The sequence below is a fragment of the Electrona antarctica genome (genome assembly GCF_951216825.1).
Source record: "Electrona antarctica genome assembly, chromosome: 1".
In the NCBI taxonomy this organism is placed as follows: Eukaryota; Metazoa; Chordata; class Actinopteri; order Myctophiformes; family Myctophidae; genus Electrona; species Electrona antarctica.
Genome location: NC_136806.1, coordinates 59,831,480 through 59,842,555, shown reverse-complemented (window position 1 = coordinate 59,842,555; position 11,076 = coordinate 59,831,480). Strand labels below are relative to the sequence as shown.

The following is an 11,076-nucleotide window of genomic DNA, read 5'->3' as shown; positions in this document are numbered from 1 at the left end:
CGTCCCTTAAAAGACATGAGGGAGGGGAGGGAGAACAACTCAGCAGGATATGATCCAAACCTCTGTACGCTCGCCTAAACAATGACCTCAGCCAGGAATTTACAAGCTCTTACACAAAGCCGTTCTCATTCGCCTTAGACTGGGGCTTGTACAAGTATTAAGTAAATATTGTAGTGTAGTCTGTCCAGGGCCAACTTTTAACATAAGCCTCTGATTAAAGGTAAATCAATATGTGATTTTAGCCCGGTGTGCCATACTCACCACTTCGTAGGCTATTTCAATTATCATCTGGCACGGTTTCAACATCGTGCTGTTTACAAGAGATGGACCAACGCACTTAAACCCCTATCTCATCCAAGTGTTGCGTATTTTGCGCTCACTTGCCTCCTTCTTTGGTAATGAATATATCGTCAACATAGAAAAGTTACATCAAGATGACTCACTCTAAAACCCAGAGTATATACATTGCAATGCATAGCCTGCAAACTCACCATACATCATTTTAACCACTACAGTGCAGTTCATTCAATTATTTTGTTATAGCAACAAACAAAAGGAGTTAAGCAACAGTACAAAAACAAGAATGACTCGGTCATAATTGCCAGCTGCAGCAAGCTCTCGTTTATATGAACATCTATTCTAGCCTAATCAGTTTGTGTGCTGCAGCCTCTGCCTCAGCTCACGACTTCACCTTGCGGTGTTCAGAGGATGGATTTTACTAGCCTGGGCGAAGCATCTAACATTTCGGCTTCATGATCCGGTCGGGCGGATGATTACTTACGTCATATTAGTCTGTTTGTATACTCATCAGGCCGGAACCCCCAAACAGGATCAGGAAACAGAAATAATTCCCTGCATTATTTTAGGGCCTACCCAATAAAAGCCTTGATGTGGCGTACGAATCCGACAAGGGTCTTGAAGTACTTCTTGGAATAGTTTGTTTGGTATATATTTTATTACAACTCGTAGTGACTGACTGCAGGCGAGACTAAAAACAGACAGGGGGACCATAACTCTATGCCAAAACAAAGCGATTATTATTATTATTAATCTTTTCTTTTTTAGTTTTAGCACCAGTTCAGTCTCTATCCTTCTTTATACTCTATGGTCTAGTGATGCAAGGTTGGGGTTTTATGCCGTTCAGACTATGGGTTTTATGAGTAAGTCTGATCTGATCAACATATTTGTCCAGCCGCTTTTCATGCACCTGGCAAAAAAAATGTGTAATCATGGAATGATTCGTTTTCTATGGCTAATCATCATAACATCATGGCTATATTTTGTAATTAGGCTACACCTGGAGGTAGGTAGAAAGGTCCAGCCATGAGTTGGTTGCCTGTCTCAATAGGTATAAGTCTATGCCTCAGGGCCCATATTTGACTTTACTTGAGTTAGGCTATTTCCATTTTGATACTATTAGGCTATACTTCTACTCCACTACATCTCAGAGCTAAATATTGTAGGCTACTACTACAATTTCAGACATTTTTGGAGCCCTTGCACGCGACACACGCACACACACACGCACGCACGCACGCACGCACGCACGCACACACACACACACACGCGCACGCACACGCACACGCACACACTACACACACACACACAGGGTGTGTGGGCATTAGGTCATGGCACTAAGAGTTATTCGAGTGTCTGGGTTAGCCAAACATCAGGCCATGTGGGCTCAAGCTGAACAGTAGCTCAATATATTTAGTTTTACTGCAGTCAGATGAGCGTGACCGATCTGCTGCTGCTTATCAGTTACACACATACTGACACACTGTAATGCACAGAATGACAAAGCAATGGAGACACATAAGGCCTACTGTCTGTCACACACAAATACAGATAGAGAGACACAGACAGAGCAGGGAACAAAAAACGTGTTGTATATCCCAATGGGAATGCCCCAGTGGTCAGGGGCGACTGTGGCTCAGGAGGTAGAGCAGGTCGTCCAATGATCCATGGGTCGGCGGTTCGAATCCCGGCTCCTCCTGTCTAACATGTCGAAGTGTCCTTGGGCAAGACACTGAACCCCAAATTGCTCCCGATGTGCTGGTTGGTACCTTGCATGGCTTCTGCCGCAATCGGTGTATGAATGTGCGTGTGGATGGGTGAATGTAATGCACATCTATGTAAAGCACCTTGGATAAAGGCGCTATATAAATGCACCATTTACCATTTACCATAGGACGCAGCAATTAAACATATCGCTTCTGATAAACAAGCACTTAGTAACCCATTACGTTAATGTAAACACATACCGCTCTAGTGATATCATTGACGAACGGCAAGGAGCCTTGCATTACATAACAAGATATTGATGAGACGTGTTTAGCTTCTGGTCAGGGCCTTACCGCACTATGGCCCGGAGATGTTTTATCGTGGTACACACTTGAAGCAATCACAGTTTACTTTACAACGTTGTGGTTGGCCTAATTCAAGGTTGTAGGTAGTTTGTATGTTTCAAAATCACAGAGAGAAAAAAAAAAGCTTATTCATAGTACTCTGTGACAACACAAAACAGACACCACCATATATATTATAGACTATAGACTTAGAGCGTCGCAGTCCCGCCCCCTCGAGAGACCCGGAAAATAAATCCCTGTTCATTTTCCTCATAGACTTTTCAGAAAGTATTTATTTAAAGACGTTTACGCCGCGGACAAAGCCAACTCTTGTCGTGACAAATCATGACAATAAACACAATGTTTTGGGCCAAACAAAGAATTAGAAAGTAGATAAAAACGGCAGGTTACAACACTTTTTTTGTTGTTTTTCTTCTTTGTAATTATTTGTTTGGTCCAAAATATTGTGTTTGTTGTACGACGATTTCGTACGATTTCGTACGACTCTTAAAAGGTCTAAGTTAAATAAATACTTTTTGAAATGTCTATGGGAAAAATGCATTGGGATTCATTTCCTGGGCCTGGCGTCGTCATGAAAGTGGGCGGGACTGCGACGCTCTATAGAGCATAGCAGTGGCCCGGGCCAGGGCTGGACTGAGACAAAAATTCGGCCTGGACATTTTCGCAGAATTTGGTCCAGACTGGCCCACCACAACCAGACTGGCCCACCACAACCAGACTGGCCCACCACAACCAGACTGGCCCACCACAACCAGACTGGCCCACCACAACCAGCGCGCAGATACTCTACTGACTTTTCGGGTCGAGGCCCATACAAATACTTGAAATACAAGCCATTAAAGGAGAATTCCATACTAAAAGGCTTTCTTACCTTTATTTGTAGTTGTTACGTCCCCAACAAAGAGGTCCAGGTGTTATTTTGTGCAAAAGTGCATTATTGGCTATTTCCCCTACCATAAGCCCTCAATGGGGGTTGGGTTTTTGTGGTAATTCGCTTATTTCCATCGAAATAAGTAGTAAAGTGTGCCGCTTGGGATACTATTTACATTATGAAGAGAGGATATATAAAAAAAAAACACACCCGTGTGAACTGAGTGGTGTAAGGTTTTATATAGCATGATCAGCTGTGGTCTGACGTAATGTCTGACGTAATGAAATCACACCCGGATGTGATTTCACAACTGGCTATTTTTGTGCAGAGAAAATGACCATGGTTGCTACGGTCATCCAGTTCACCCGGGTGTGATTTAATTACGTCAGATATTATTTTGAACATAGCAACCATGCTCATTTTTTTCTGCACACAAAAGCCAGTTGTAGGAGTGGTTTACACCACTCAAAAACAACACCCCATAGACCCATTCAATTCAATGCGATTCAATACAATTAATTGAGGGCTTATTGGTAGGGGAAATAGCCAATAATGCACTTTTGCATAAAATAACACCTGGACCTCTTTGTTGGGGACGTAACAACTACCGGAGGGTCGGCCCACCGGAGGGTCGGCCCCCCAGAGGGTCGGCCCACCGGAGGGTCGGCCCACCAGAGGGTCGGCCCACCAGAGGACCGGCCCACCAGAGGGTCGGCCCGCCAGAGGACCGGCCCGCCAGAGGGTCGGCCCACCAGGGGGTCGGCCCACCAGAGGGGGAAATAGCCAATAATGCACTTTTGCATAAAATAACACCTGGACCTCTTTGTTGGGGACGTAACAACTACCGGAGGGTCGGCCCACCGGAGGGTCGGCCCCCCAGAGGGTCGGCCCACCGGAGGGTCGGCCCACCAGAGGGTCGGCCCACCAGAGGACCGGCCCACCAGAGGGTCGGCCCACCAGAGGGTCGGCCCACCAGGGGGTCGGCCCACCAGAGGGTAGGCCCACCAGAGGGTCGACCCCACCAGAGGGCCGGCCCACCAGAGGGTCGACCCCACCAGAGGGTCGGCCCACCAGAGGGTCGGCCCACCAGAGGGTCGACCCCACCAGAGGGTCGGCCCACCAGAGGGTCGGCCCACCAGAGGGTGGGCCGACCCTCTGGTGGGCCCACCAGAGGGCCGGCCCACCAGAGGGTCGGCCCACCAGAGGGTCGGCCCACCGGGCATATGCCTGGTACAGTACGTGTCCTGTGGCCAGTCCACCCCTGAGTGGGCGTGGTTTTCTGCACCCACTGAAGAATTGGCCATTCATCTTTCCCATAGAGATTTACAGAAATAATTACATCAGTTATTTAGAATCAAGCCATCCAGGATCCTGGTGAGTCATGACCATAAAAAATGAAAATGAAAAACGCTAAACAAAGGATATTAAATGTAGTATATCATATCATTTAATATTCAATTATTCTTTTTCTCTGGGAAAAATGAACGCCCACTGTTATGCTCTATACAGCAGTGGTTCTCAAACATTTTAAAGTCAAGAACCTCCAAATTGATACGTACTTTACCCAGGACCGGCGGACCCCCATTTGAAAATATTGTGTGCCATGGCATTTTTTAAGACAAATCTTCTTTTATGAGGGTACACTCTGAATGCATACACAGTACACACACACACACACACACACACACGGTCGACTGGATGAGGGCCTCAGCAAAATCAGAGAAGGGAGGGCGAGTGGGCGACGAAGAGAGAGAGAGAGAAAAGGAGGGAGAAAACAAGCAGATAGACAGAATCAGAGAGAAAGAAAGAGAACCGAGCAGTGCCAAGTTACGCAGTCTAAAAGCTAATGTTTCCTTCCTGGACTGTAACTCCAGCAAACAGGCGTTTGTCGAGCAGAGTGGAGAGAGTTGTGCCCATATTAGGAATAATGTTACCTGATATCTAAAAGAAAAAAACATTGTGGATAGAGCTGCCTCCATTTCCATTCCCTGGAGAGACGTGTGACAATTTATCATGTCATATGAATGGTATTCAAATGGGATTTTGTTTTTTTTCTTCAGCAACAAGTCGTTAATTTACAGGCTAGGAGCTATATAGTGCAATTGTAACTATGTAGAGTACAGCAAGTTACTTTCTCACATCACACCCAGACATCTGCTCATGGCTGAGGGAAGTAGGGGTGCTGGGGGGGCTGGAGCACCCCCTCCCCCCAGGCACAGCCCCCCCTCGGACAGAAGGGGAAAATAATAATAATTGTAATCAGAACCACAGTATCGGCGCCTTTATCCTGGTTAATTGCCCGTGTTATTTTGCTCATGCATGGAGAGGGAAAGTTCAAGCCACTTTTCCGCGTGAAAATGCGCATGCACGAGGCGCGTGCACACGCATTTACAGTAGGCGCACCTCCTACTGTAAATATCTTCCCACAGCCATGCATCTGATGCTACAAAAACAGACCTGGATCAAGTAGTAAAGGGTTAAATTTTGACCTTTGTGAAGCACCAGATTGTTGGGGTTCATTACTTGGGGCAATGCAACGAGCATCAAATAGGACATTCACCAGGACGTATTTTGAAAGTGATCTTCATATTCATTTGCAATCGACAACTTATGTGACGCACAACATTTGATGCCTCAATCGTCACTTACATCCTGGTTCAAATGGTGGGTCTGCTGCCTGTGGAGGTAAATGACGGAGGCATTACACGAAGGAATTTTAATCAAAAGCACAGGCTTTTCGTTTATTGACTGTTGCACGGACATGAACAGGTATATTTACACAGATGTAAACAGTCAGTACCGGCAACACTGGGGATAAGAGACAATACTGCATCTCCCCTCTCTGGCACACACACACACACACACGCACACACACAGAAACGTACACCCGCAACATTCGTGCACAAACGCAGACGCAGACAATTTGCAGTATAAAGACAGTGGACTGTCTTGAAACACAAGAGCACAGCAAGCCCCTTTGGTCAGCTAATTAACAGACATGATATCCGATGATCAAAAGCCAGTCACAAGGTACCATTCAACGTACAGAGAAAGAACACATACTGGCAGAGCAGTACAGGCAAAATACGTAGAGACCTATATGGGGCCTTTTGCAGAGTTCACATTGGTTAATGTGTCGGTCAAGGAATAGCGAGCGGTGCACGATTCCGGTTTGAGGTTCTCTTTCTTTTTTTTTTTTTATCTCCCCAAGACCAATGAAGATGAATGTAGACTGGTTCATGCTCTGTATACTGTAGGTCACGGCGATATAGCATTCTAAGTAGTCTGTTAACATACACAGCGATGACCTGAATGACAGTGATACGACAGGGGATTTTTCTATTATCCCAACTTCCATTGCGAAATGGAAACACTTGTTTTGCAGATAAAGTATATAAGAGAACAATAATTGATCAACTGTCAATTCAAACTGAGTTTCTTGATGAATACACCGTTCCATTCCCTGAATTCACAGCCCCCCCCCCCCAACCCCCCCCTCCTTCCAACACAAAGGGAAAATCCCAAAGCAGCTGTTAAATGATCAGTATCGTGATATACAATCAAACGTAAACTAAAAAAATAATCCAAACAATTGTCAAATGACAAGTGCAAATGCTTCTTCATCAGTTCCCTTTTCCACATAATAAAATATAACAAAGCAAAAAAAAAAGTATAAAAGTCAGGGAAAGAATATTCCCGTACAAGGTGATGTCAAGAGGCATGCCTCATGAGAAAAACAAAACAAATAGTGGGGTACTCTATAAGAAGTTCCTGCACAGCAGAAGATGTCACTGTGGAAGGCAAAGCTATTTGAACTATTCCACTCCTCCTTCCACCCCCACACCCCGTACACAAAAGCTTTCTAAACCATCTCTTCCTCCACCAACATTTTCTAATTCCATTCACTCTTCTGTAAAAAGCCCCCCCCTTCTCCCCCCCATCAACGCTATCCACATTCAAGGAAGCTTGTTTACTTCCCCTCCATATATGCTATAATACCAACACCACCCTTCCTTATCATGATGTGCTGCTGTGTTGTTGTTGTGTAATGGCACTCTCTCTGCTTCCGTCTGCATCAACACTGCGTTGCTGGGGGCGACAGACCTGTCAGCGCTTCCCAGTTAAGCTACATTAACAGCTGACTCTCGCTTCTGCACCCTGAAACACCCAACCTTCTGTTCTCCTTGGGCCCCCGCCGACCACCACGTACGTAGTGGGCCCCATGGAGTGTCACAAGACGGCGGAGTAAAGACTAATATTTATATCTATATATGTAACATCAACAACATAGCAATAATATATCCGCGAGCACATGGGTGTGCAACAATAATTGATCTGGCTCGCATTTAAATTAGGACCCTGTTCTTAGACCAAAATCGTGTTGACCTACTGTCTTAGCTATTGACCCAGCTGAACCTCGTAGGAATCAAAAGCAGGCCTTGGCTGTGCATGGTGGGGCTAATATGGCAACCACAGATGCTTATGTACCCTATAGTACCTGTGGCAGTAGTTGCACTAAAAGGTAAATTGCACGTAAATTCATAGCCATTAGCAAAAAACAAAAAACGTTTAGCTACAGGCTTGCCTGTTGCACATAACGATTTCCGTTACGTTTTAACGTTTCCTAACAATGTGTATCAATCAAATAACACGTAGATGGACATTGTTCAAACTTTTTGAAATCATACCCACAAATAAACATGCAAACATGGTACTACTGCAAGTACAGTATTCAGCAATATCAAACCCATATATCCAAAAATGTGACTTTCAGATATCAATTCATGAGAAACATCTGATATCGCAACTCTGGACATTCACAAATATAGTGCTATAATAATAATGTATCAAAATGTACACACAATGCTAAATATGGGGATTGAGCCTATGGTACTAAAGCAAATGTTGCAAAAAAGTATAGAAAATGTGTCATTATCTGCATTTTTTTTTTCCTTCACAAAATGTCAAATGTAGGACAAAAGTGGCACCAGTTTTCATCGTTAACCCATTTTGACCTGAGATCAGGTTCTAAAAATGTCTTCTACATCCTGACAGTTTTCTGAAAAAGCTGTTTCTATGTCTTTCTTCGATTTTTCAAAAATAGCAGACCTACGAGCTTGTAGATCTGCTATTTTTCAATAGCTAAAGCATAACATAATGCTAACACCAAAAGGGGTTCCCGCCCAAAATGGGTTAACAGACTGGATCTCGTAATCAAAAATGACAGCCCTTCATTCTGCTGTGAGCGACATCAGGTTCTAAAATAAAGGTGTAAAATTCCCTCTCTAGGTCACAGTCAAAGGTCATTGGGAGGATATCCAAAAAAGCTCACACTGCCGGGGGGGTCACAAGCTACACAGACGAACAGCACTGGCCCCTATGCCGAAGGGAGTAGGATGCTACCTACAGTTGGGTGCCACCGATATTGTCCCTTATCATTTGACCCATTTAGGCCTGACCTCAAAATTAAAAAAAATCCTTCTAAATCCTCCAGTTTTCTGAAATAAATATTTTCACGATTTTTCAAAAATAGCAGACCTACAAGCTCGTAGCGCGCCACTCGGTGGCGCGCTATGAGCTTGTAGATCTGCTATTTTTCAATAGCTAAATTATAACAATGTTTAAAACACCAAAAGGGGTTCCCGCCCAAAATGGGTTAACTGTCCTTTTGCGCAGATCACGCAAACCTCAGCAAAAAGAAAAGGACAATATCGATGGCCTCCAACTGTGTATATGGACGGAGGAGTCCGTTTTGAGGAGAGAATCTACCACCAGCGTGGCGGCCCATCCTGAAACGCTGCACCTCTGCTCAACAGAGCTGGGTCCAGGATGAGTTGCCAGGCTTTAAAAACTACAGCCGGGCAGGCACTTGATTGTAACCTAATTTACAGTTATGCTCAGCCACCGGGTCTGCAAGACTCTGGTCTCGCTGTCTGACAAAACATATAGGCAGCCACATTCAGGGTCAGACCCGGTGCCGAAAAACCCCTCGACCTCCCACCACGCATATAAAATAACGGAAGTGTCCTCTTTTGCATGCACATCAAAAGTATAGTACTCGTGTGATAATAAACAAGACTAATTTAACTAGAGTTTGGTATAGCAGGTACTTTGACGGCATTTATATAGACTAATGCATGCTTCTAAACTTTTATGCAATGCTACTGTTAAAAGTGATTGCCACACTGTCCGGTGTTAAACTTGTGGCGTTAAACTTGTGGAAAAAACAAAACAAATTAAAAAATAAAACCAACCGAACAATAGACATGCATTACAGTGATGCCAGATGGCAAAGTGTTATGTAGAAACGTATGAGGTAGAGAGCAATGATTATTATCCACTAGAGGGAATGAAAACGGAGAAAATTAGTGTGTGAAGAAGTGATAAAAATAAAGACAGAAATAACGGCTGGAAAGAAAGTAGGGATGATTGCAAAGGTACCGACAAACAGAAGTAGGGATGAGGCAAGGTGCGAACGGAATAAGAGGGGGAAACAGAGTGTCAGACTAGTCTTTTTAGATCAGTTTTCTTCTCCGCGTGCTGGCTGGGCAAGTGGTCCTGTTGGGAGGGAGGAGGAGGAGGAGGAGGTGGTCTGGGGGGCCACCGAGGACGTTAGCTTCTCTACTTCCGCAAGCGGTGGTGGGGGTCTGAGAAGGGCGGCTCGGAGTCGTCCATGGGCAGCACCAGGCGCGTGCCCCGCATCACCAGCTCGCTGTCGCCGTACGTCAGCTCCCGGTCCAGGTCCTCCGCCGTGGTGGAGTTCGCCAGCCGGCTACCGCCGGCGGCGTTGGCGGTGGTGTGGGCGCCCGTGGCGTCCGTGCTGACCGTGAGGTCGCCGTAGGTCAGGTTGATGTCGCCGTCCGACAGGATGAGGTCCGAGTCGTCGTCTTTCAGCTGGCATTCATTCTGGGTGGGCGGGCGGGCGGGGCAGACAGGGGTTTGGAAATGGAGAGGGAGAGAGGAGAGAAAACGGTCTTATGTGTATGTTCTGCTTGTTCTTTTGTGCTGCTGGTATGGCCTGTAAATGTGCGTGTGTTGGTCTTAGGCCTCACTCACACCTTCACATCTAGCATACAACATTGTTGGATGCTAGATGTAAACAAAGGGTAAGTGTCATGGCCGTCCCAATGCATTTCCAATGGAAGTCACATGGTTTGACACATTTTTGTTGTACGGCTTTTGGCTGTGTTTCGACTGCCCCCCTCCCCCTCATACCACAAAAATGTTGTGTCAAACCATGTGACTCCCATTGGAAATGAATTGCGAGCTTGCATCAGTCAACAAGTCTCATGCAGCAGCTATACCACAATCTGTTGTGCAGGTGTGCGTGAAGCCTTAGTGTGTCTTGTCTGTCCATTGTACGGACCTCCTATTTGGACATAAATAATGTCTGCATATAACACTAGCTTAACATTTCAACACTAAAAACAAAGCCCCTCAAACAAAATTCTCCCCAGCCGGCAAGTGACAGTAATCAAGGCAAGTAGGTTTATCTACTCTAATGTATTTTTTAATTGACACCATCATGCAGCGATCCCTTATTGTGCATTAATTCTATAACTCTAAGATCCAGGGCTGCAACTATTGATTATCTAATTACTGGGTGTGGTAATACCACATCTGAATTCTGCCTACAGTACGTGGCAGATTCTGCTTTTCAATGGGAACAGAGCATTGTATTAGCATTGGCAGAATCCCCCCCGCATAGGCAGAACCAAGGTTCGGTGTGACCGCACCCTTAAGCTACTTTTTGATTTGATTTGAATAAGAAGAAGTGCGTTTGTCAGGTGAAAAGCTCATGAAAACTAGACGACCTGTTCTAGCCCCGGCCTAGTC

At 45.3% G+C, this 11,076-nt stretch overlaps 1 protein-coding gene across 1 annotated transcript in view; it reads right to left on the bottom strand.

Annotated features, from left to right (window-relative positions):
* Positions 1-5,951: 5,951 nt before the first annotated feature.
* Positions 5,952-11,076, bottom strand: part of slc9a6a (solute carrier family 9 member A6a) — a 30,412-nt gene continuing 25,287 nt past the window's right edge. The window contains exon 16 of the mRNA XM_079524012.1: positions 5,952-10,146. Coding sequence (XP_079380138.1) covers positions 9,862-10,146 — 285 coding nt within the window. The 3' untranslated portion in view covers positions 5,952-9,861. The remainder of the gene's footprint in view (positions 10,147-11,076) is intronic.